The sequence below is a fragment of the Dermacentor silvarum genome, chromosome 4 (assembly GCF_013339745.2).
Source record: "Dermacentor silvarum isolate Dsil-2018 chromosome 4, BIME_Dsil_1.4, whole genome shotgun sequence".
Lineage (NCBI taxonomy): Eukaryota > Metazoa > Arthropoda > Arachnida > Ixodida > Ixodidae > Dermacentor > Dermacentor silvarum.
The window spans coordinates 72,903,526-72,930,146 of NC_051157.2; the positions used below are offsets into that span (position 1 = coordinate 72,903,526).

Sequence of the window (26,621 nt, forward strand, 5' to 3'; positions counted from 1 at the left end):
CTAAAAATGTGGTTGGAAGCGAATTCCAGCCAATCCTGACGTTGGATACAATAACAACAAACTGCGGTCAACCAATGGCGAAAACGCATTTACGAACGAAGGACGTCGTGAATACGGCCCCAGTCGTGCGGGAATCCGCTGTATGCCACATAACCGTCATTGTTTCATTGCCGAACGAATTGAAGCAATCTGGTCAGACCTGGCAATCCAGCGCAGAGTGTCCCCGCGGCCGTCACCGCTCTTAGCGCCGCCAGTGTCGTGCACGTTCATCAGCGTCGCCATCCCCCTTCTTTTCGCTGTTTCTTATTCCAATCCTTTCTAGGGGCGCACGACGGCGCCGGCTGTTTGATCTGGCCTACTGGGAAGCCGCCGTCTCATTAGAGCGCGGTGGTTCCCCCCTCTCTAATGATCGGATCGTTTTATTCGTGCTGTCGCGCGGCGAGAAGGCACCCACGAAAAGTCGAGGCAACCGTCAAGGAGCGCGTTTCGCGCTCCCACGGGCTGGCATGTAGGGGCCTCCTGTGTGGCCTTTGTCTTGCTGGCCCTTCCGATGCAGCGCGAACCAGCACGTCAGAGCTATAGTCTGGGGTTCCTCCAGTCGTTGAGTTAAAAAGGGCAGCGAAGGCATTTATAAGGGGAAGTGGGGCGTGGCGAATCCATCCTCTCTGTGGCGCAAGTGCAGCTGCCGGCAATAGATAAAAAAAAAAAAATAGCAAGAGAGAATTGTCGCGCTCTCTTCTCATAATTGTCCTCCCAAGTCGTTGAAAGTCCTCCCTGACTTTTAACTTATTTTGTTGCCTTGTCAGGGCAGTATTTTACTCGTATGCCAAGCCCGTTCTCGGTTATTTTACTTTTCGCGCACTTTGGTTCGCCTTCCGATTAAAATGAGAATTGCTTGTCGTCTCCACTCTATACGAAGCTGCGCGCGTAGGTGGAGGCTCTCGGGCGGCGACCATGCTTGGCGCTGCTTGCGCTTTACGGCGTCCCGCTCTGACTTGAAAAACCCGACTTGAAAAGACAGCCGCGACGAAGGATGATGGCGAACGGAAAGGAACAAGAAGTAAGAAAGATATTAATAAGGGGATGAACGGCGGAGGCTGGCGGTATGCGGGATTCGCTGAAGACGATCGAGAGAGTCCCGAGTTATAAATTGTCGGCGGCTAAATTGCGCCTGTCTCCTTTCTCATTAGTCAATCTGTAAGGAGATCGGGCGACGTGAGGTAGCATCTTTCATTGCCTTGTGGGGGAACTGTTTTGTCAGAGGCTTGTTTCGAGCTTCACGTTAAACTGGGCGAAGTTTGCCTGATAACGCCGGTTCATTCGATGACCGCGATCAGCGGAGACATAACGTAACGACGAAGGAGATAAATGAGAACCTGCTTCGTGATAAGTCACGGGCAAAAAAAAAAAACAAAAAAAAGCCCGATGGCAGTAGTCAGGATAAAGAGATCATTGCTCGGGACACCGAGCACTACTTTGTCGCCGTTATATGCGCAAAACCTATGTCGTCGTTGTCCTCATCGGTCAACTGTAGCTGGGTGATCTGAACACGACAAAAAGAGGTAAGGACATAATTAAAAATTATGGGATTTAACATCCCAAGCCAACTCCAGGGCTACGAGAGTTGCCGATGAGGTGGGCTCCGGAAAAAATTTTGATCACCTAAGTATACACGCGCTTTTGAATAGGAATGTGGCCACAGGCATTCGAACCGGCGATCTCGTGCTCAGCAGCACACCGCCTTAACCGCCAAGCTATCACGGCGAATATACAAGTAAGCACTTCACACTTTAGTTTCAGTAAACGGCACCGGCGACACACAGTCTTCAGGTTCTGAAAGACGATATGCAAATATCTCTGTTATTATCGTATCTCGCCCACTTTCGGAGAACATCCCCATTCTTGTGACAATTGGGGGATCTGCGTTGTCCCGTGAGAAAGCTTTTCTCAAAGTAAAGGACTGAATTCCACGCTAGGCGAAACTGGTGTACCTAGGTACAGTGTTCTGGCAAAGCACGAGACGTGACCTTAGGATAACTTATTGAAGAACAAAGGACATCAACGAGTATTGCGAGCACAAATGGTAACGCCAGAGTTAGCTTTGTATACGACCAGATCATGTTGATACCAGCGAATGAGGCACAATGTTGGTGCATTGATTGATTGATTGATTGATTGATTGGTTGATTGATTGATTGATTGATTGATTGATTAACCCTCATTTAGAGGTAAGTTTCATAAAAAGGCGAGGCGAAGAAGTCGGGGGAGTAAATTCGCTGATTTCAATTGCGCAAGCGCACAGTCATGTTGAACTGAACAAATTCAAACAAGGAGGTTATAGAAATACCAGGCAAATAAAGCTGTGGTTACGGCTTGAGAGAAACCACGCCAGCTCATGTACGAACCGCGCCGTACGAACAAAAGGACGGAAAACTTATTCAGCTCAGTGCAATTACTGAAGTCCTGTAAGATAATTAAAATACTCGATTCCATATTTGGAAGGAACAAACAACGACGGCAAACAAAGTACAATAGGCAATACGCGTTACAAATGACTCACGCAGCTTTTTCGTGAATGCATGACAAAACGGCTGTTCTCTCATAACTTAGGAATCATAGCATTAAAATGCTACTGTTATGCCAAGTAATCTCAACATACACTGCGCACCATCCGTTAAACTTCGGGCTCATTCTCACTGTTTCTTTTTTTTTTTTTTGAGACACGTTACTACACGTGCGGTCTGTTGGCAGGAAACCGCGCACGACTCACTAAGAGGAACCGTTGTAACAGAGCAGCGGTTGGAAACAACATTCGTTCTGCTGTACACGGGAACCAACGCTGTCGCAACCGCTAATTGCCAGGTCGCTAATCGAATACGTCTTGTTCACCCAACACCTTTCTGCAGTTCCTTCTTTTCTTTTCCTTTCACTTGTTCCCTCGTCTGTTGCGCGAACGAATGCTGTCGAGGCTAAACGATCTCGTCGCAGAGAAAACTACAGCACTTATATTGTAATAAACCTATTGCATTTTTTTTCTCGCTTTATATTGCTAGCGTAACCGCAAGAAAACAGTTGTAGCGCTAACCTCGCGCGTGTGTTTTACTTGATTACACAGTGGCGTTCCATACGCCGTGTCGCGGTGACGGATTCCTATGCGCGTTGAAAACATTTGCAACTTGGACCGACCTCGTGTACGGTCACACGGTGTGCAGCGTTTTTTTCCGGAAGCATAGATGCGTTTTGAATAGTCACCACTGAACAGAGAGCTAATTAAATGACGGTGGACATGCACTTTGCCTTGTGAGGTTATAGTAATCTACGGACAACTTGTTAATTATTACCGCTGTAGAGGAGGGCGCAATATGATTTTGCAGGTTTGGCCCTTAGGAAATCAGGCAATTGCCATTTGGTCTTCGGGCTAGCCGATGTATTCTTGAGGGGCAATTCTAGAGGAGACAGCCGAACACCATCGTCCTTCGTGTCATTGGAGGTGGCACGCAATTTTCTGTGAGATATATCTGATCCAATTTCGTGCACAACACGACCACTGCGCATGTTTTATGTCGGGCATTTCCGGTGCACCAATTTCTGGTGACATTTGTCTTTAATTTTTCTGTATTTACCCAAAGTCTACTAGCACGCGAACGTTGGTTGGCCAATCTCCTCAAATTTTATCAAAATAGCCGAGTCCTCACTATTTGTCCTGTATTGAGGCCTGCTGAGGCTGCTCCTGCCTTAACTGCCGAGAGGCTGCTACCAACCGGCAGCATGAACAACATGTTTTACGCAAACCTTCATGCGTGAGATCAACAGTGTCAGCAACGCTAAAGATGCTAAAATGATGCTAAAGAACACAGTGTCAGCTAGCAGTTTCCCAAAAGCGTGCATCAAGGAGTTTTGGGATGATTTAACTATAACGCCTTTGTACTTTTAACAAACTTTCGAGGTGGATATTTCTTAAGTGTCGCTAGTCCTGGGATTTCCGCTAAGCAGCCGTAACTTCACTGCTGCTTGACTGCAACCTCGCAAGTGAAACAAGTGCCACAAAGTGAATACTTGAAAAGTTAGTTTGTGAACGTTTTACCTTGAAGCGCGGCAGCAGTTGTAGTGGGGTACGGAAAAGATGTTTCCGATCGGCTTGCTCACTCAGCTTGCCAGGCGTTCACCTACCTACCATTAACTTACCACAATATGTCGATTGCCCCATCCATAAGGTATTCTCATGATTATTTAAAAGAAAATTTCATACTCACAAAACGTCTCTTATGCAAAAGCATTTCTTCATTGGCCAGTGTTCGGGCACCCGCTGCTCATAACAGCTATATAGGTTTCATAACGAGACGACCATTGCGGTCATGGCCAATCACGGCTGGTATTTGCACGAGAGTTTTTTGTATAGAAACTCCTACCATCCCATGGGCTCGCGTATTCTTGAAACTTAATATACGTAAGTGTCGTCTGCGATTGGCTTTCGCCACATTGACCATCTTGTTTTCGATCAATAAAGAAATGATTTTGCATAAGAGAAACTTTGTGAGTAGGAAATTTTCTGTTAGGTAATCGTGCACGTTATGAATGCAGCAATCAACATGCGGTAGTGTCGCAGTGGTTAGCATGCCGAATGGGTTATAACCGGCGCAGACAGTCACGTTCTGTAGCATAACGTTACACATTAATGACAGCACGCCATAAAGAAAACAAGAACCTTGCCTTAGACGTGTAACATTATGCCGGCCGAACTGGTCGATATGCCCCAACAGGCCCAGCGAAATACTGTGAGACAACCAGGTTAGCGGTTTAGTTCCCGCTGCCGGAGAACATTTTCAACAAAACTTGTCTGGGATACTGCTTGAATAGTAGCGACGGAAACCAAGGCTCACGTTCTCAAAAGTTTATACATGAGCGCATTCGGCGATTGGCTGACGCCGCAGCAATCGTCTAGTTATGTGGTTTATCGCTATCATAAGCGGCAGGCGCACAAACGTCGGCAAACGAGCAAGAGGTTTTGCAATAGAAATGTTTTGTGAGCTTCTAGGCCCGTGTTCACATAAATACGTAAATTTTTACGCGTTATTTAAGAACGTAATACACAAGCGTATATACAAAGCATGTATCTTTGAAAAACAGTAATTAAATACGTGCTCGAGAGGCAGCTAAGACTTTTGACATGTGTATGCGACGAAATGAAAACACCGAATGAGTACAAACTGTACTCTAATGGAACTTTTCCTTGTGCTAGAGAAATTGCCGCTGGTGTCATTGTCGGAAAGACAAAAACATTGCAAAGGGTCTTCGCTCAGGCTTTGGATTTTTCTCAAATCAGTGTAAGCAGAAAAGTGATGAACCAAACGGAACATTTTATTCTCCATCACCTAGGCGTTCCGGCCTACTTGTACAGCTCCTTTCGGCTCAGCGATCCCACCCCTGAAAGTCAGCGCCCATTCTCACTTCCCTTTCGATTCTGCGCTCATTACCTAGCAGGTGCTCGGCTTTCTACATACAAATGTTTGACAACTAGTTGGCCCACCCTAGCTGCTTGAAGAAGTCTCTTTGTAATGAGGCCCCGCCGCGGTCAGGAATTGAACTCGTGACCTCGTGGTCAGCATGAGCGCCATAGCCACCGAGTGACCACTGCGGGCGAAAGAAGTCCTAATCTCACTGCTCCCCCGTTACAGCCCAGTTAAGCACCTTCTGTTGTAGTCTGCATTTGGTCATTACCGCGATGGTGCATTGTCTCGTCATCTCACGGATCGCTATCATGTGTGGGAGAGCGCACGGGCTCAAGCCAATAAAGAAACAGTCTCCGGAATAGAAGTATCGTGAATGCATGGCCCGTTCCACCAGTGGAAACTTGCGCATTGTTTCATGACCATTTCGACGCGGCATACCGGCACCTACCTGCAGATTTACTCGGACGTATACTGGTCAGAGAAGGTGCACTGTTCTGCTGCATTCTGGAGTCCATTCCTCGGTGTTGCCTCATCTGGCCGTCAGGATAGGATAGACGGTTGGTATTAGAACCTCGAGAGGTCCTCGCAGGAATGTGATATTAAAGAACTTCTCCAGCCGAGCTAATTAATCAGCACCAGCGACTGCCGACAAAACTTGTTGGAACAAAGTCTATGACATAGTTTCTGGAAGCACAGATTTAAAATTCGTTAGCGACAACGTCCCGAGGAGGTCGAATTCTAAGTTTGCGGGGCTTTGAATATGGCGGTACATACTGCATTTGATAATAAGACTGGGTAGACTGGACAATCGAACCATGTAGCACCAAGGAATCCAGTGTGCAGCTATGGTTTGGCCAGCGTCTGTATTTACTGATGTGTCACTGTAGACTTCTAGGCGGCATCCGTAAGCAGTGTCCAAGTGCTCCAACATCAAGGACTGGCGTTCTGCAGAGGGAACCGAGCGGTTGTGGTGGAGCTAGCGAATGTTGAAGTCCGAGTGATATCAGTGAAGGACCACGGTTTACCAACTTGACGTCTTCTCTTGAGACATTTGAAGACGCGGATGCGTAGACCACTTAAGGCATCGTGAAGAGGAGATCAAAGGCTGCCGCATAATCTTCAGAGAAAGGCGTTTCTGGAGGCAGGCTCTCTGAGACGAAGGATTTGAGTCAGCAACGCTTGAGAAGCTAGAAAATGCAGCGGTGAACATTCGGCTTCGTGTGGCACTTTCGTGTTTGAAGCCAGTTGGAGGACATCCAAAGCCAAACGATATGAGCCTTCCTGCGGACGATTTCCAAGTGCTTAAGCTGGATTTTCGACAGATACATAAGCGGCAATTGATACAGAATCAGCAAAAAGCGAAGCAAAACAAGCTTCACTTTAAAATTTAATGTCTTCTTATTCATACACTAATGTTGTCAAGTCGAATATTCAGATGTAGATGTGCTGAGTTGGAAGTTGACTCATATATCACAGCGCCTTTTTGGCGCTTTCGAGGGCATGAATTTGGGCATGTAATGCTAAAAATTTTCTTACGCTAGGACTGTTCGTGAGAGGAGATTCCAGCCAATCATGACGTCAGATATGTTTTTAGTGAACGCGGCCAGTCAATGGCAAACAGCTCTTACGCAAAAAAAAAAAAAAAAAAACTATGTGAATTCGATTCCTGCTCACTCGGCGTGAAGGCTCTGGCATGCATCAGGACAACCTTAAACGATGTGCCGTGCCTACCTGGCAGTGGTGCAGTCACGGTAGAGGGCGTCGAAGTCCCTGCACGCGAGCAGCTTGCAGCGGTTTACGCCGGGCTGTATTGCACCCAGTCCCCGTAGTATGCGCACCTGCTCCACGTTGCACACGATGGGGCTGATGCCGAGCCTCTTGAGCTTGGTATACACGGTGTGCAGGCCGCCCACCAAGTGCTTCAGGAACAGCTCGAATGCCTGCAGCACGGTAGAAGAGGATTTGCAGCAGCACTTATGAGAGGGATTTTGCGTCATCAGAGCCCTGCACTTGCTCAACGGTAGATTGAACAAACAAGAGAGAGCGAAAGAAAGCAAGGAGAGGAAAGGTCAACTTGACGATCACTCGGTTTTCTACCCTTCATTGGTGGTAAGGGTTAAGGACAGATGAAGAAGGGGAGAGAGTGAACACGGCGTACACGTGGAAGGATGCACAGGACTATAAACAATCATTGAAGTCAGTGTACGTCAAAAACTGCAGCAGCGCACGAATATCTTTCTACGCCAGGGATGGATGCGGCCACGGTCTAAGCATTTTCGTCTCGGTAAAGGTTCCGAAGTATAGCCGGTTTAGTGCCGTCTGTAGAGGCATGCACTAGACGTAGTACTGAGGGCAGATGTGCAGCAATCTAGTGCTCGATGATTTCTTCAGATCCACAAGCGTCGCACGTTGATTTATCGACCATTATAACACGGTAAGAATAAGCAATAAGAACGGAATAGAAATTAAAACTGGAAACCGCGTGGAACACTTTACGACGCACCCATGCGCGGAATCACCGCGTCTGACCATGCCAGCCCTGGAATCACGGGCCTGTTAATGCATTCTACGTGGTTTTTGCTTTAACCTCAATCGCTTGCAAGATCGCCAGTGTGAAATGAGTATCTGCTTGTCCGCGTGGGAAGTACGACCCGTGTCGTTTCCAATAAAGAGAGCTACTGAATGGTGTGTTTCCAATAAAGATAGCTACTGAATTGTGTGTTCGAATACTGGAAGAAAAATCTGGTTATTGTTCTATCAGGCGAGAAGTTCGATGGTATATTCGCCGCTGAGTAAAGTTGATTGATTGGTTGATTGATTACTTGATTGATTGATTGATTGATTGCAGCCCTGGTGGTATTGTCATTTGGTGGAAACCTAAACCTATGAAAAGAAACAGTTTATTTCACTTCACGCTTTAGCGTTAACTGAACGAGTCCGAACAGAAGAGAAAACGTGTGAAGTTGCGAATGAGATTGTTTCACGTGGCTTTCAGCATCAGTTGCGGCCATTCTGCGTGTAAAATAGACTATGACTTGCTCAATGTTACATAATTATGAAATTATTTTGTTACAGTGGTGTATGTGGATTTCTGCGCACTATAAATCTCCGCAAAAGAAAGAAAGTTTATCGCAGAGAGTAACAACCTACAAATATTATGGCGATGTTTTTAAGGTGGGCCATTTCCGCTTCATATTCAATGAGAACGAGCGTGTTAGGAGTAAGCGCAGTATTATTTATTTATCTGTTCACCTATGTTTTCGTTCACCCATTATAGCCTTTTAAGGACAGATTTTCATACAGTATTTCTTGCAGAACGCGACGTACACTCTGATTTTGTCAAGTTCCCTTGATCGAAGCTGCTGAATAGACCACACGGTCACACGTCGGCTTTTGATTTCACTGTGCCGGTGGTCTCTCGCAAGTCTATTAACACCTGCATCTTGAGCTTTGCTTGACTGCGGCAAAACACGGTTCGGGCCACAACAGCATTCGCTTTACAACACGGATGTGAAGGTAGTGAGAAATTTAAAGTAATATCACTTTATATTCAGTTATATTGACTTGTGAAAGTGGTAGTTATGGGAGAAAAAAAACAAAAACAAAACACGGGTTTGTCAAGTCGTACCTGGCGTTGAGGCCATACTTACACCCTACATACCTATTAGATCAGTTCTTGAGCGAAATCATTCCTATGCCCCTGTTCTTGCCCTCCTTCCATCATCACTCCATACCCTTAGTTGGACGAGCTGTGCTACACCACACGGTGGAACCAGGCTTGCACTCTAGCATTTACTAGCGCACGACGTGCACCACCTTCAGTAGGGCCACTTCGCCGTCTCCACCACTATGGTTTTCTTCATTGTCGGCACCTCATGACGTTGACCACTTCCGAGAATTAAAAAAAAAATATCTGATGCTGTGCCAATCGGGCACACAGAAGCGTCTGCGGCTACGCTCGCTCTCATCATTTGAAGCTCGTTATGCTATTTAACTAGGCTGATCTCAGAGGCAGCAATTGAAGTGGGAGGTAAGGCACCAAGGCAACCAGTAGGTAATCTCTCCCAAGTAACAAAGGACCTAATAAAGAAACGACAAAGCATGAAAGTGTCAAACTCAAGAGATCAGATAGAATTCGCTGAACTGTCAAAAGTGATCAACAAAAAGAAAGTAAGGGATATTCGAAATTATAACGTGGGAAAGATTGAGGAAGCCGTAAAATATGGACGCAGCATGAAATCAGTAAGAAGAAAGCTTGGCATAGGACAAGGCAAGATGTATGCACTGAAAGATAAGCATGGTAATATCATCAGCAATTTCGACGACATAGTAAAAGCAGCGGAAGAATTCTATACTGACCTCTACAGTTCCCAAAACAGCCAAGCTACTTTCATTCGAAATAGTGAGGAACCGGATACAGAAGCTCCTGCTATAACTAGCGATGAAGTTAGAAGGGCCTTGAAAGACATGACCAGGGGAAAAGCTGCTGGAGAAGGTGGAATAACAGTTGATTTAATCAAAGATGGAGGAGATATCATGCTTGAAAAGCTTGCGGCCCTTTATACGCAATGCCTCACAAGTTCAAGTGTACCAGAGAGCTGGAAGAACGCCAACATTATACTAATCCATAAGAAGGGAGACGTTAAAGAATTGAAGAATTATAGACCCATTAGCTTGCTTTCAGTATTGTATAAAATACTCACCAAGATAATTTTCAATAGAATCAGGGCAACGCTTGACTTCAGTCAACCAAGAGAACAGGCTGGCTTCAGGAAGGGATATTCTCCGATGGATCATATGCATGTCATCAATCAGGTAATCGAGATATCTGCGGAGTACAATCAACCTGTTTTTATGGCTGTCATTGATTATGACAAAAGAACATTTGATTCAGTAGAGACACTAGCAGTCATGAGGCATTGCGTAATCAAGGAGTTCAGGAGGCATACGTGAATATCTTGGCAAATATCTACAAGGATTCCACAGTACATTGGTTCTCCAGAAGAAGAGCAGAAAGTTACTTATCAAGAAATGGGCTAGGCAAGGAGACACAATCTCTCCAATGCTATTCACTGCATGCTTAGAAGAAGTATTCAAGCTCTTAGACAGGAAAGGCTTAGGAGTGGGGATCAACGGCGAATAGCTCAGTAACCTTCGGTTTGCACATGACATTGTTCTATTCAGCAACAATGAGGGACGAATTACAACAAATGATTGAGGACCTTAAGCTAGAAAGTGTAAGAGTGGGGTTGAAGATTAATATGCAGAAGACAAACATAATGTTCAATAACCTTGCAAGGGAACAAGAATTGAGGATCGCCAGTCAGCCTCTATAGTCTGTAAAAGAGTACGTTTATCTAAGTCAATTACTGATAGGGGACCCTGATCATGTGAAGGAAATTGACAGAAGAATAAAAAATGGGTTGGAGTGCATACGACAGGCATCGCCAAATCTTGACTGGGAGGTTACCACTGTTGTTGAAAAGAGAAATGTACTATCATTGCATTCTACCGGTGCTAACATAAGGGGCAGAAAGTTGGATGTTAACAAAGAAGTTCTAGTACAAGTTAAGGACCGCACAAAGAGCGATCGAACGAAAAATGTTAGGCCTAGCGTTAAGAGACCGGAAGAGAGCGGTGTGGATCAGAGAGCAAACGGGGGCAGCCGATATTCTAACTGACATTAAGAGAAAAAAGTGGAGCTGGGTAGGCCATGTAATGCGTAAGATGGATAACCGGTGGACCATTAGAGTTACAGAATGGATACCAAGAGAAGGGAAGCGTAGTCGTGGACGGCAGAGAACTAGGTGGGGTGATGTAATTAGGAAATTTTGAGGCTCGAGTTTAAATTGGCTAGCGCAAGACAGGGGTCATTGGAGATCGCAGGGAAAGGTCTTCATCCTGCAGTGGACATAAATATAGGATGATGATGATGGTGATTATGATGATGATGATGGTATTTAACAATTTAACAGCCGTTTTCGTGCTGTAAGCACAATGGCCGCCAAACTCTGCAATTCGTGGGCGAAACAGGCTGGTTTCCCTTCTTTTTTCCCCAAGTACCAGCATGAATCTTGCGTACCCCTGTTCAAGAAAACCTTGCCGTTGTTTTTATCGTCAATTACACTTTCTGGGCACCGACGCACGTATGCCAACGAAACATTAGGGATATTTCGAAAGTAGGAATTGGGTGATCGTTGTGTTGTATAGAGTCCCTTTAAGTGGGTGGCTAGCTCTTTCGTTATCTACTCCGACTGCTGACGCGATTGTCACGTGACATTCGTCTCGCTTGCCTGTGGCAGGCACAGGAGCAGCTCCCCGCTCCGCTGGACGAAGGCCGCCACTCGCTCGCCGCGGTACTCGACCAGGCGGCACTCGGTCGCGTCCCCTCCGCTGCTCGCCGGCACACCGTAGTCACCGGCGCCTCCGGCACGGCCGTACAGGCTCGGCAGCAGGCTCAGTCCGGCGCCGGCCAAACCGGGAGGCGTCGTCAGCCCCGCCGCGCTCAGTGCCGGCGCGTTTAGCGTCCCCGCGGGAACCGAGCCGTTCAGACCGGGTGCGCTCAGACCCGCCGGCGCGGCAGAGCGCGACAGGTCCACAGGAGCGGCGACGGCGGCGTGGCCCGTGGGTTCCATCGGCGCCGAGCGCTCGACACTCACAGCAACAGCAGCAGCGGCAACGGCGGCGAAAACTTCGAGGCGGGCGGGCGGGCGGCACGTGTGGTGGCGGCGGCGGGCCCGGGGTTCGGAGCCGCGGCTTGGCTGCGCGCGTGTGTGCGCGTGGCGGTGGGGCCGGCCCAGGGGCGGGGCGCGCGGGATCCCCCCCACCGTTTCCTTTCCTTCTCCTCCCGGTAGGGATGTTCGCCGTCCCGCGCGGGCCTTCGTTAGGGAAGGAGGGAGACGCTCTCACAGGGATGCTCCGCGTCCAAGAGTTCGAGCTCCGCCGGTGCAGAGGGAGAGACGAAATCCGATGTTGTCGTACCGTGGTAGAGGCGCAGTCCGTCCCGTTCGAGCGCCGTCCATTGGGAGAGAAGGAAAGCGACCAGTCGTCATTCGCGCTCGCAGTCGGGGGTTCTTCTATCTGCCACCCTTTCTCTCTCGAAGAGCGTCGGCAAAGTTGAGGGGCGGCTGTCCCGCCACGGAATGATGGCGAGATGCTGGAGCGTGCCTCTTCTCTCTCTCTCCCCTTCTTATCTTTCTCATTCGGGGCGGCCGTATCGAGGAGCTGGATAGGAGGCGGATGCTCCCGGAAAAGAGGGCGGCTGAATTGCCCGTCTTAGCCGTTCGTGTGCTCTAAGATGGAAACAAAAAGGGGAAGCGGAAGTTTGAGTAAGGACGCTCGGGGCCGAAATTACCATGATGCACGTGTGGTGTCGGGGCCACGTTTGTTTCGATCACACTGACGTGGTTGCCTGCAACGAAAAATTACTGTAGATTAGAGTTAGTCCAACAGGCAAACGGCAGCAACAGGCAGCTGGTGTCAAACTTGAAGCGTTTAACGGCTTGCACGTCGGACCAAAGAGATTTCGCTCAGGCTATCGCGTATTCACGCTCAAAATTCAGCGTGGCATTGACTATGTTCTAAATTACATTTACCCTGTCTCCTCTTTCTTCCCCTTTCCCATTTTCTTTCCTCTTAGTAAATACAGTGACATCAAACGCCGACCCATCATAGTTAAGTTCGCTTTTCATAAAACTAAAACGCAATGCTTTCAAGTGGTCGTACATTCAGGGGAGCCGAGTTTATTGTGGGTGAATATTTTTCGATCGGTCCGGAATGATCGAAAACAGCTTCTTGCGTTTGCATAAAGCAAATTTGTACCACTTTCCTTGACGTTAAAAATGCCTTTCATGTGATCAAAATATTATGCATTTTACGCATTGGGGCAAAGAGTAGAGTATATCGCCTAACAATCCCGTCGTAATCCGAAAACACCTCGTCGTACCAGTACCATCCCTCAAAATCAACTCTCTCTTTCCGTCATCTTTTCGAATATACGCCGCTTAATGCCCAAGCGAGAGGTCGTGTCTAACCTTGTCTTGTGATCCACAAGTATTCTTTGGATATTGACAGAAACATGGCTGACTAATGCCGTCAGCGACGCGGAAGTTTTAGCTGTCTCGCCGAACTTTAATCTACCGTATGTCCCGGCTAACGTTAGCCAAGCTGTTCAACGAAAAAAAAAAATATTAACAGCGAAGCTGTCTAAGCTATCCGTAATTCCGTTAGTCGTCCGCGAAAAAACTGTGCCGAGCTATGACGTCACCTCGCGTTGCCTAGTAGCCGCCGGCGCAGGTGCGCGCTCGCTTCGCCCGACACAGACACGGCTCCGCCGAGCTCCCGCTAGCTGCGCGCTAAAGCGCATGCGTCGTGACGTCATCCCGGTGCGTCTGCGCTCGCCGCTCGTACACTGTGCATAGCTTTCGCCCCACTTCGCTAAACAACTTCGCCACCAGCTGCGCACTACTGCGCATGCGCCGCGAGTCAGACGTGACGTCACGGCCAACTGTGAATGCGCTCCTTCGTTCCGTATGAAGGCCGGTGCGCGGTGGCGGCGCGCCAGACGTAGACATGGGGAGACCAAGGAAGGTTCGAACTGCCGAGGAAGAAGCCGCTTACCAAGAATCGCGGCGCGCTACTAAAGGCTGATCCACATTACGCCGACATGAGAGCGACTTTGGTCTGCCGACTGATGACACAAACAGTTTACAGGACGGAAAACGCTGTGACCAACGGTTTAAAGGAAGGAAAACGCTGTCGCCGACAGTCGGCAGACCTAAAATTGGTGCCGTGTCGGGTTAGTGTGAATCAGCCTTAAGCGAAACTGCCTGCGTCGACGCCGATAGGACCCAGCACGCTTAGCCGAAGAAGCCGCTGCAAAACGACGACGGCGAGCCGAAGACCCCAAGTACGTCCAGCGAGAGAATGCTAGGGAACGGGAGAGAAAGCGTCGGCTTCGAGAAGATCCCGACGTGAGAGAAGCCGAGAACGAACGATACCGATCAGCTCCGCTGTGTCTTTAGCCTTGCGCCACTAGTGTAAGCTACCCCGATTTTTTTTATAAAGGACCGTGCAAGATACAGCTATAAGACCTACAGTGTTCGGTCACCAAAGTTCTGACAACCGAACACAGTAGTGTTTTCTTAAAATTTTCTATTTTTGTCGTCGTACAGCTACGCTAACGTTAGCTGGGACAACCTATGTATCGGTACGACCTTTTCAAAGGCTCGCGAGGCGGGAGGGGGAGGGGGGGGGGAGGGGCGCTCTCATCGCTGCGCACCAACAACTGTCATGTTGCATTATTAACGTTGAGTCTGGTTATGGCTATTATTTCGCTCAACACTAGAAGCAGTCATGTGGGACGTTTGATGTAGACTACCCCATCATAACCCCAGACTTTCCATATAAACTTATTAACATCCTAAGCTAGCTTGCTACAGTGCATCCAGGTTTCCAGGTTTTCTTAGTAAGTAACGCAGAAGTAACTGCAATGTGGCGACGTTCATCTTGTGATGAGAAAAAGTCACATCCCTGCGCGGCACACGCAGCACAGTCACAGCGTAAGCTGGTTGAGCGGCGCAAGAGTAGCTCCAATTTCGGCACCACGCACAACAAGGTCTTCGCGGCAAAGTGTCTTCGCCTCGGTTTTGACGAGAACGATGTGAACTGTCCGCCCGCCGTCGGCGTCGACGGCGAGCTGCGGCTTCTAATGCTCTCTGCACAGCAGTCTGCTGAGCCCGATGATGCCTGGTTGTAGCCGCGCACGTAGCTCTACGATTCGCTTCTTGAGCAGCGGTTCGTACCTTGCGAGGAGACGCCATAACGTGTACCGAAGAGGTACCCAGAATACGTGGCGCACATCTAACATCGGGATAGCGTTGATTGCGCGCCTCGTCTGAATCGCATCGCGCCTGAATCGCATCTCGTCGCACGCGGTGGTTGCAGGAACGTTAACTAGATGGCACCACCATACTGGCGGAGGCTCGGGTCGTCGGCGCGCAGCTGCCTATGCACGCAGTGCATAGGCAGCTGCGTGCCTATGCACTGCGTGCCTATACTCCACCACTGATAATGTGCTCAGTGGTGAAGTATCCGACTCCCACGCTGCGGGCCTGGCTTCGATCCCGGCGGAGAGCGGGTACTTTTTTTCGCATTTCCGGCGATAGCGGCTACGGGGCGGCGGCGGCATCATCGCGACAAGAAACGGCTATTGGAATGAGCCCATAACAGCTTACACTGTAAAATATAATGTAGTTACTGTGATTACTGCGATGCTTCAGAGGAGCACATTATCGTATAATGTCCTCGATATGACCAACAGCGGTTTCATCTGCGCCACCGTTTGAACATCTTTGACAGGTGTATGTACGTACTATTACAGTAAGCAAAGTGCTTGGCCAGTGGTCATGGCCTGATAACCAAAGGCGTGCCGTGAGTGCCCTTCACGATTATTCAGGCCGTTACTGTTTACATTACATAAGCGACATTACTGTTTAGTCTGCTACATTGTGCTTCTTCTTTAACGAGCTGATATCCCGGTCGTGGTATCCTCACGTATATATGAAGAGACTTGGGTTGTCTCCTACGCTCCTGTGTAACGAGTGACCATCCTATAGTTACTGGACTGTGCTTTCGGTGCTAGTTCCCTTAGACGAGACAATACTTGTGGGCTTGTAATCGTGCGAATATCGTGATTTTTGTTTTGTGCTTTCTTCTTTCTTTTACTTTTTTATTGTTGCTTGAGTAACGAATTTGGGATTTTGGGATAGCCGGCTCTGACGTCACCTACCTTCCCATGTTTTCACATCTAAATGAAGAAACAAATAAGCACCAGCAACTAATTTTGTTGACGTTTTCCTTAATTCTAACCTCACGCAAACAGCGTCAGAACCACCACGCATCACACAGGAATCGGCAAACACGTTGAATTTAATACTAACAAACAATCCCGAAAGCCTCTCGTCAATTACTTACCTCGAAGAAATCAATGACCATAAGGTTATTCACGCTGTATTTGTGTTCATGACGGCGCCACGCCAGAACTCAAAAAGGCTACTCGTCTCTAAGAGATAGATGATTATGTAGTTAGAACAAATTATTAGGTTCCTTCCAATTTTTGAAGCAAACTTCAACATACTAATTCATTAATGATAATTTGATTCTATACAAAAGCAAGATAAACGAGCTAACAAGTAAGTGCTTTCATAAAATTACCTTTCGTGCGAGCATTCAAAAGCCATAGTTTACCAAGTCCCTAATAGATTAGAAAATAAAAAAAAACGTCTTTTTCGCGCAGCAAACTTTAAAACCTAGGCGCACGCGTGGGAGAAATACTAAAATACTATGCCGATGAGAGAGCTTGCTTAGCAGCAATTTGTTGCGCAAGATATACATTATTTCATGTTCATATGCCTAAACTATTAGAAAACAATCCTAGGAAGTTTTTTTAGGGAGGGGGGTAATTAATCCTCACAGCACGCGCAGTGTAAATCTCACTAACGAATCCGACGAGGTTTTATTTTTCTGTTTCCTCTCATTCGTCCAACAATGTCGTCAATTGTACTCTATATTTGCACTATATAATCCCAGATTAAAAATATTAAGCTGTCGTCCTCACCTGGTATAGACAATATTAACTCAAAATTTAGAACTATACCAAATTCATTTAAGCTGCTTACCTATTTTTGTTATACCCACAGTCCCTTGCTACCGCCTGCATACCTGAGAAATTAAAAAAAAGCGAATAGGAAAGCTAGTTTCTATCTACAAAACAGGTGACAATGACTCACCTACAAATTACCGTCCTATCTCTTTAACATGGACCACGTCATTTGCTCCCACATCACGAACTTGCTGGACTCGATCCACTTCTTTAGTTCTTCACAGCAAGGATTTCAAAAGGGGTTGTCGTGCGAAACACAAGTGGCCACCTTTCTGCACGTTGTACATGCTAATATCGATAGTTATCTGCAGACGGACGCCATCTTTTTAGATTTTGCGAGAGTTTGATAAAATTCCACTCCAACGACCAATACTAGAGCTTAGTCAGTTGAACATACATTCTGACATTCTTGCATGGGCCAAAGAATTCATGACCGTCCACAATCGTTGTATTAACAACAACAGCTCTGATTCCTTCTCAGTAACGTCAGGTGTTTCTCAAGGACCCGTACTCAAGCCCCTTTTATTCTTTATATACAAGGTGTTTCAGCAAACACTTCCAAAAATTTTGAGAAGTTGGCTGTGGCAAACAGCACAATTCTAGTTCATGAGCTGGTCTACTCGAAGAGGTGGACATTACTTGCACAAAAAACTGAAATGCATAATCGACTAATTGCCAAAAATTCACTAATTAAATTTTTAACTAACTACCTTATGGCCCTTATTGCAATTTACAAATTCTAGCCGTGGAATTCGCAAGGATCCACTTAGAACGAATTCTTAGGATGACAGCAATTTCGATATATTAATTCCCGAACTTTGCGGAGAAATGCATTGGCGTTCCAGTTACTTTTGTGCTTCAATGCATAAAACGACTTTTTGCAATATGGGCCATAAGTTAATTAGTCAAAAACTGAATGAGAGAATTTTGCTTAATTGGTTGATTAGGAATTTTCGTTTGTTGTGCAAGTAATGTCCGCTTCTTCGAGCAGACCAGCTCATCAACAAGAATTGTGCAATCTGCCACAGGCAACCTTCAAAATGTTTTGAACATGTTCGCTGAAACGCCCTGTATATAAACGATCTGCCTCAACACGTATCCTCCCGCATCTGCACTTTTGCTGAGGACTGCATTACGAGTATCTATCGCATCGTTACAAACGCCTCTGACCAACCAGCTTTACAGACGGACCTTGACCACGTGCTAAACTTGGTCAAGGTAACACGGTAAGATTTTACTGGTTAGTGTTTTTTGCAGTTTTGCAAATTTATCCGAAAACGCAGAACCCTACTCATTATTAACCTAAAACTATCACCCACCTGTGGTATTGATAGTATTAACACATAGTCTTTAAAAAATACTGTGTCTACTTTGAGTACACTTTTGTATCAGATCTTCAAGCAGTCTTTATTGTCTGGTGTGTTACCCGTTAACTGGAACATCGCGAACTTTGTCCTCATTTTGAAAATGGAAATAAACACGCGCCTGAAAGCTACCTATGAAAACCACCGCCCAATATCATCGACATGCGTTTCATGCAAAAGACCCGAGCACATAATCGCCTAGCACATTGATGGGCACCTTGAAACGAATCATTTCCTTACGAAACAACATGGCTTTAGGAAGGGCCTCCCTTGCGAAACACAATTACAAGAATTCGCCATTGATGTAAATTTTAATATGAATAACAGTCAACAAATGGATGCCGTTTTTCTTGGCATTTGAAAATCATTTGATCGTTTTGCTTATTGCCGTCTTATTTCTAAATGATCTTCTCTAAGTATTGACTTACTAACACTATCATGGCTTCGGAACATTTTATCACTTCGCCGTCAATTTACTGCGCTTAACAACTGTTCCTCTTCTACTTCTGGTGTCACATCTGGTGCACCCCAGGGGGGTGTCTTAGGACCTCTACTTTTCCTAATATACATGAACAATTTACCTGCCAAACTTTCCTCTAGCATGCAAACTTTTGCTGACGACTGCATTGTTTATCCCGAAATTAATCGCACTAAGGACCAAACAGCCCTCCAACATGACCTTGACAAATTTGACAATTGGTGTAATGCCTGGAAAATGTTTCTCAATTGATCCGAATGCAAAATACTCTCGTTCTTTCGTAAGCATACCAGTTCCATATTTTCCTACAGCTTAAATAACATGGCTGCGCGCCATGCCACATCCTACAAATACCTTGGCCGTCAATCTTACAGCTAACCTTTCTTGGTCTTTACGTATCGCCCCCATCTGCGCTACTGCATCGAAAACGCTTGGTTCGTTAGCATACCTGAACATTTGTGCACCCACAGGTGTAATTGGCGTCGTCTGCATGGTAACCATATGAAAGTGACTTAACTAGCATGGTTGAATGCATACAGAATACAGCTGCCCGGTATATTTCCCGAAACTATAATGTCAACTCTGGCATAACACAAATTAACCTTAATTACAAATTAACCATAACACAATTAACCTTAATATACCTCTTTGCAATGTTTGGAAACTCGTCGTACAATCGCTGTGCTGTGTCTGTACTTAACAAACACGTTGATATAGACCATGCACGCTACCCTTGAAACTTCTGCATGCATGTCATCGCTATTACATAATGATCTGAGCTTCAAGCGCATTTTCCCGAAAGACACGCGAGTTAAATTTATATACTCTGCCTCGTGCCATATGTAATTGGAATGGTCTTCCCGAGGAAGTTGTTTCCGCAACAGATCGTGAAACGTTCCGCGATCACGTATGCGTGCTTTTCACCTTAGCGTGCTTTTCATTTTGTGTGTTTATTATTTGTAGCTTTGCATGTGGGGGTGTCCTTTTTTGTTTTGTAAATAATTTGTTGCAATTACTCTTCTGTGGTGCATATCCACGTCCACGCATGTGCTTCGATGTTTTTTTTCCTCTTTTTTCTTTTGTACAAACGTATGTAGGTACTGAAGTTCTCGTTTGGTACTTTTGCCCCTATTGATCGTTTACTGCTTATTATTGTGATGCCGCCTTACTCAATGCCCTATGCAGAACACGTAAGGTGTTTTCTAAATAAATAAATAAATAAATAAATAAATAAATAAATAATAATAAATAAATAAATAAATAATAAATAAATAATAAATAAATAAATAATAATAAATAATAAATAAATAAATAAATACTCAAAGCAAAAGATTAGTAAATAAACTTAGTAAAATTGTAGGCTGTGTGAACACAAACAATAACAGTGTTCCCCTAAGGCACTGAAAAGCAATTTAAGGCTATTTTTAGCGGAAAACTATGGTTGTATAATAATTTGAGGAACAACTGCCACAAATAATTACAGAAATATCACTTTGCAAAAATAAAAAAAGGCAATACGAATATTTGAAAGCTATCGTAGTAAACCAAAACACCCATCGACATACAACCTCTTCAAAACACACTCATTGTTCCGAGCCAGTCAGATATACCGTTATAGATTGCCGTTACGTATAAAAACAATATGCTTCATATTAACGCGCCCCGTTACTTATCACAGTGTCTATTTCGCAAATGACATATACGAAAACCATTCATCACAACAAATACATTGACTTCAAGACTTGGGCTATGACATATATTGGTTATTAAATATTGTTGAGCTGAAAATTGTTTTTTGCGCACCTCAATTTATACACTACAACCGTATTTCTGCTAAATAACAACATTCCCTGCAAGTAACAATGCTATCTGAACTTTTTTGGTAGAAAAAAAGAAAAGAAAGAGAACTCTCGTTGCAGCTATGAAATGTATAAAGGGTGTTTCCGTTAACTTGGGCCAAACTTTAAAAATATGCTAATGCCGCGTAGCTCGACAGAACCAAGGTGTAATGTTGTTTTCCATCGCTTGGGGGTACTCAGATAATTTCTTGCATTCCGCTTAATTGGATAATTAGTCTTAATAAATTAGTCAACTCCTCTATTATTATAATTAGATAAAAAGTGTCAATGAGAAAATTATAGAGCAACATAAAAAGCTCCCGATACAGCTTTCTGTTGCTCAATACCTGCTGCATAAAAGTGTTTTTCCGAGCATGAAAGATGCCCGCGAATACACGCAAAGTGCGTGTATGTGCAAATATGTTACACCAACTCGCCCACATCAAGCTCCTGCCTAGAGCGGCCAGTCGCGCGGCAATCTTGCGTTATTCACGGGCTTCTTTCACGCTCGGAAAAACACTTTTATGTATCACGTATGGAACAACAAAAAAAGTGTATCGGTAGTTTTTTCATGTTGTGCTACAATTTTCTCATTAACACTTTTCATCTGATTATATTAATTGAGAAGTTGATTAATTTTTAAGAGTAATCATCTAATTAGGCAGAATGCAAGAAATGATCTGAGTCTCTGAGCGAAGGCAAACAACATTACCTTGGTTCTGTCCAGTTACGAAGCATTTGCATATTTAAAAAGTTTGGCCCAAGTAAACGATATACAGTTAACCCTGTATATCGTTTTGTGCGGCGCTTGAAGTCCATAAAATCAACGTGCAACTTCCTATGAATGTTCTTCGTGTGCAACGTGAATGTAAAATGTATGTCGCGGAATGTGTGCAAAATGTCTATCAAACGACGTATATCAAATGTATGTGCACCTGCATGTAGAACGTCCACAGAAGCGAGATACTCTATCAGGCCTCACAATCTTAAGCACTTGCTCCTTTGTTTTTGTGAAAGAAATAACTAAACATACTAAACTGAAATCGAAAACTGATACGTTTCTATGTAGTCATCTCTTTCATTGTAACGATGTAAAACATAAATCACTAATGCCAGATATAGTTCTTTATAATAATTACTCTGGTCTTAGCAAATAAAGGTTGAAGTCACATCGCGGACGCATCACACAGGCAGTTCGATTTGTAGGCCAAATATGCCTTTTCTTAGCAATACATTTAACCGGCCCCCTGAGTTTCGCACACACACAAAAAAAAATGCTGCAACGACCGTTCCATCATGGAGCTATAGCTAGCCATCAGTCATCCCTCACCACTTCATTAAAGAGACAAACTCTAAAGAGGTTGACACTGCTATGCTTAATGCTTAAGTAACACGAAAATCAGGTAGTGCTCGAGTCACAAGAATGACGGTTTCAATGCCGGCGTGTATAAAACTAACTGCTTGACCAACAAAACGAATACACTGCGCCCTAAAGTAAACGCTTCTGAAATTTCAAACACATCTTTAAAGCGAATGAAGCCGAGCTCTTTCGCCGTTTTCCCATCCTCACATCGTCCGGAGATGAGGTATCGTGTTTGACCAACGAGATCTCGGAAGACAGGCGCATGTGTCAAGCCAGCGCCCGAGATGTGAACATCGTCCCGAACTTCGTTTCTTGCCGTCAAACAAGTGCGGCCTAACGAATTCTATAGACGGTGCAACTGTAACGTTAATTATCCCCGTTATCCGAACTCCAGCTTTTGGAAATCAATCTGCTCGAGGTCTCTCGGGTCTTTCTCTCTGCTCTTCAACCGGAAATTACTGTGAATGAGGCCGCTAGATTAAGGTATGTTCCCCTCCTCGAGTCCCTCTTATTGACACGTTCGTTGTTCGTGTCCCTACAGACTGCGCAAAGGTAACGTTCTCCGCCGCGCCCCTATGATCACACTCAGCACAGCCTTATGATTGAGCGCCTTGTTATATGTGTAGCTTTTTCTTTCTCTTCCTACGCCAAGTGGGTTTTCCTTTATTTTATTTTTTACTGCCTCTGTTTCAGTCAGCACCTGGTGGCTCAAAGTGCTCTTTTGAGCTGCCTCTCATTAATTCGATGCAGTGCTGCCCCAAGCCTGTGGTGCGAGCTTGCTTCGTCCATCAACTTACGCGCCAGTTAAAATATTTCTGCTCTTGGGCATCCTAATAACAACTATATGATCATTTGTATATGCAGATACAGACTCGGGGATCACAAAACTCACCTCTTCGATGCCCCTGCCTAGCAGCGTTCTTTTTTTTTCTGTTTTTAATATTTTCTTGCAGGGAATGGAGATTAGCCTGAGGTGCTTACGCGGCGTCAGCCCAATCTTTAGATACGACGTAAGTAACAGATAGGTCCACTGGGTTTGCTTTATCCCGGCTCTTGCTTGAGCACGAGTTCGTATCTCGTACGTGTGGCGACGCTGGCTGTACGAGTCTCGACGATCGTGTTATGGATTTTGCGTTTTCCCATTTGAGGATGTGCGTTCTCAAGTGAGCGTTGTGCGGACTTTATAAGACGCAGTGTAGGAATGCATTGATTTTCGACAGGATCTTTTTTTTTGTCATTTATTAGTAGCTTAAACCGCGCTTATTTTCGGAAACCCAAGCGAAATGAAACATTCGGTGTCGCCTTCTTATCATACACATTCAAACTTCATAAAGATAACTTAAGAAAACAAAAAAAAAGGCAGCCCACCGTAAGATGATGATCAAATCTGCTCGCTACTTATCTCTCCTGATTGGACAAGCCACTACTGCAGTCTCTCATGTACTGCACGCAACTTTTCGGAGCGCTATAGTGTAGGCGTCAGGCTCCCGTCGGCGAGGGTATACGCGATGGTTTGTGCTTGCTCGACCAAGCGCTAAGCGCCCCTTTGACGTGTACCGTCCATGAGAGCACCGCCTGTCGATAATGGAGCAACGTCGTTTACCAATCTTTCCTGAGCCGTCTTACCGATAGCTTTGTTGGAGGTGAATGTCTCGACGTGGCTGTTTTGCAGTGATTAGCAGATGCGCTAGTCTAGTCGCAGTTTCAATAGTTTTACTCGATATGAGTTTCTAAATTTCAGCTCGCGTTTTGTTTCCGTTTGTTTTAGCGCTGTATGTTCCTTTATGTTTTTCCCGTCTTGTGCACGTGGCATACTTCTGCCCTGCTTATTTTTTTATTAGAGTTCAGAATTTCTCTGCGTGCGTTTAGATAGAAAAAGCGGGACTTACTCATAGGAATGAAATAATTTTAGATCTTGTTTCACAGAGTCCAGTGATTGGATAACGATGAGACGTGGGCTAGCGAGACAATGTCGCAACAAGACATTCAATTAATTCACAGATCAGCTAGCCTGTTGATGTGCCAATCTTAGTATGCATAATTTGAAGCAGACTCAAGTAATAAAAAAATAATTAGTTAGCTCCCTGTACAAGCCGTACAGGGAGCTAACTTTGGAGATGTACAGTTCTTGTGACATAGAATCGGCGCGTCCTCGTTACAGGGGGCTGGTTGCGTGATGAGTGTGGCTCCACCTTTAACATTCTTGAACGTTCCAAACTGCTCCAGGTGTCGGCCGTAAGATTAGTCTTCTGCGTATGATTTAGTTTTCTGTATAAAGCTAATATAACGCGTCACCACAGCGATCAGCTCTGCAAGCTTTAATAACCTTAACTGAAAGCGATATTGTATCTATGTGACAATTAGCATATCCTTGTGCATTTATTTATTTATTTATTTATTTATTTATTTATTTATTTATTTATTTATTATTTATTTATTTATTTATTTATTTATTTTGTATTATTATGTTGACCTTATTGATTAATTCGAATTAATTGCAGAAAATGCAGAATGTGCTATTTTCTTGCTTTTTTTACATATATACTGACTGTTTAAGCACGTTTACGAAATGTGCTTCATTGCTTCACTGCAACAAAAAAAGCTTGCGTGATATTGCATTGGTGAGCGCGGCCGACTTTCAAATGCACATTGCTACAAGGGTTCGAATCCATTGATTGTGGACAATCATTCCTTTTGGCGGTTGGCAGTCTAGGGATGAACGAGGTGGCCTGACGATGAGACAATAAGTGACTGACGGTCGCCCTCGGAGTAACGGAAAGAACGGACGGAGAGAGACAAGGCAAACCCAGTTTCGAGCACTTTATTGCGGTCGCAATAAAAAGACAACGAAAACGCCAAATCACTGAAGCTCATCTTGGCATGCTTGCAGCGGCGGCAGGGTACAGGTATGATTGCAGTCTTGAAGAAACGAAAGAAGAGCTGGCAGCTGGAGCCCGTGTGCGTGTTTTAAATGCGATTAGCATTGTTTGGGAACTTCGCCCACATTGTGGTATACGTCTGTCCGTTTGTCCTCGCCTCACCTCTTTCAGCCAACTTGGACCACTGGTAAGTCCATGGTTCAATGGGTAGAGCATCGGACTGTTCTGCTGAGTGAACCGAGTTCGAAACCAACCGTCGGATCAACGTGTGTCACTGGGTGTGTCACAGTGGATGCGTGCGGCTCTTCAATGGATCTATTTGACGCCAATTTGGGTCGCTTGGTCTGTGGCACTGAATATGTGCTCCTCTTCAATGCAATAAACCAATCCTTAAAATTTATCTGTTGTTGTGTGGAATCGAATCCACGTCACATGTATTCAGGCGTAGCGTCTACAGAGGGAGTCGCGAGAGAGCTACGAGTTCGGCTGCAATGCAGGGAGCGTGTCGGTGGCGACAATGCAGTGTATTGCTACAATGCTTCGAAGATAATCGCAATAATCTCTACATTCATTGCGAGACGAGTTGCGTCGGAATTTTGTTATATGGGCTTTTACACTTGCCCTAGCCTCTTTTTTGTTTCGTACCGTTGACATATTCGTTAGCGCTATGAACCAACTAGACCAGAGTAAAACTTTCATTGTAAAAAAAAAATTGTCTGCTTTGATGTTTCTGACGGCATCAGAGGAATATTTTGTTTTCAAGTTTAATGAGGCGTACTGCGGGTGCTACCATCTTGGCAGCGTCAGCCTAAATACCGCGAAATGTTTTCCGAACTGTTGCTCGAGTGCCGCATCGGAGAAAATGTACGTCCTAAAGTGTGACAAACTCAGCGAAACAAAAATCAGGTCACTTGAACAAAAAGTAACCTTTTAATCTTGCTGAACCTCTGCCTAGTTAAGTAAGTTACAGGCGTCTCAGCTTTGCGTTGCAGTCCTGCCTAAGTTTTACTGTACTGGGCTTTGATGTTCTGGCCAACCCCACAATAAATACGGCAGCTATCCCAAGATTTGGCAAATCAGCTCTGCGTAAACTCGCAATGTGGAAGACCTGTTATTAAAGGGAAAACAAATTGGCATGCACCTGACAGTAGCACAGCTACAACGGAAACTTATATAGGTTTTACGCATACCGAGGTTGTCGACGCCGATCGTTCTCACAGTGTTCTGTCCTTTTATTTCATTTCTGTAGACTGTCCTTTACCTTCTCCCAGCAACTCCACTTTAGTTCATCTTCAAATTCAAGACATAATCTAACTGCCTCAAGGCTTACTTAGTCGTAAGAAATCCGCGCATGCAGCACTGTGCGTGTACGCACAGCCGGCCTACTCTCGTGCGGATGAAAACAAAAGAAGGTCAAGTGACTGTGTCTGTTCCAGCCCTGAATCTTATCTTGTGTTAGTCTTCTCCTTCATACATAGTTTACCATCAAAGGAAGTTTCACCTGGACCCAACACTGGGCGAATCCGCTGTGGGGCAAGACGCCAACAAGACGAGACCGCAGGGGTCATTCCGCCTCGGCTTGAAGAA

At 45.3% G+C, this 26,621-nt stretch overlaps 1 protein-coding gene across 1 annotated transcript in view; it reads right to left on the reverse strand.

Moving 5' to 3' along the window:
- Window positions 1-12,085, reverse strand: part of LOC119448696 (dachshund homolog 1) — a 37,127-nt gene extending 25,042 nt beyond the window's left edge. Inside the window, exons 1-2 of the mRNA XM_037711920.2 lie at window positions 11,744-12,085; window positions 7,182-7,390 (exon numbers count right to left, since the gene is read on the reverse strand). Of these exons, the coding sequence (XP_037567848.1) occupies window positions 7,182-7,390; window positions 11,744-12,085 (551 nt within the window). The remainder of the gene's footprint in view (window positions 1-7,181; window positions 7,391-11,743) is intronic.
- Between the last annotated feature and the right edge of the window lie 14,536 nt (window positions 12,086-26,621).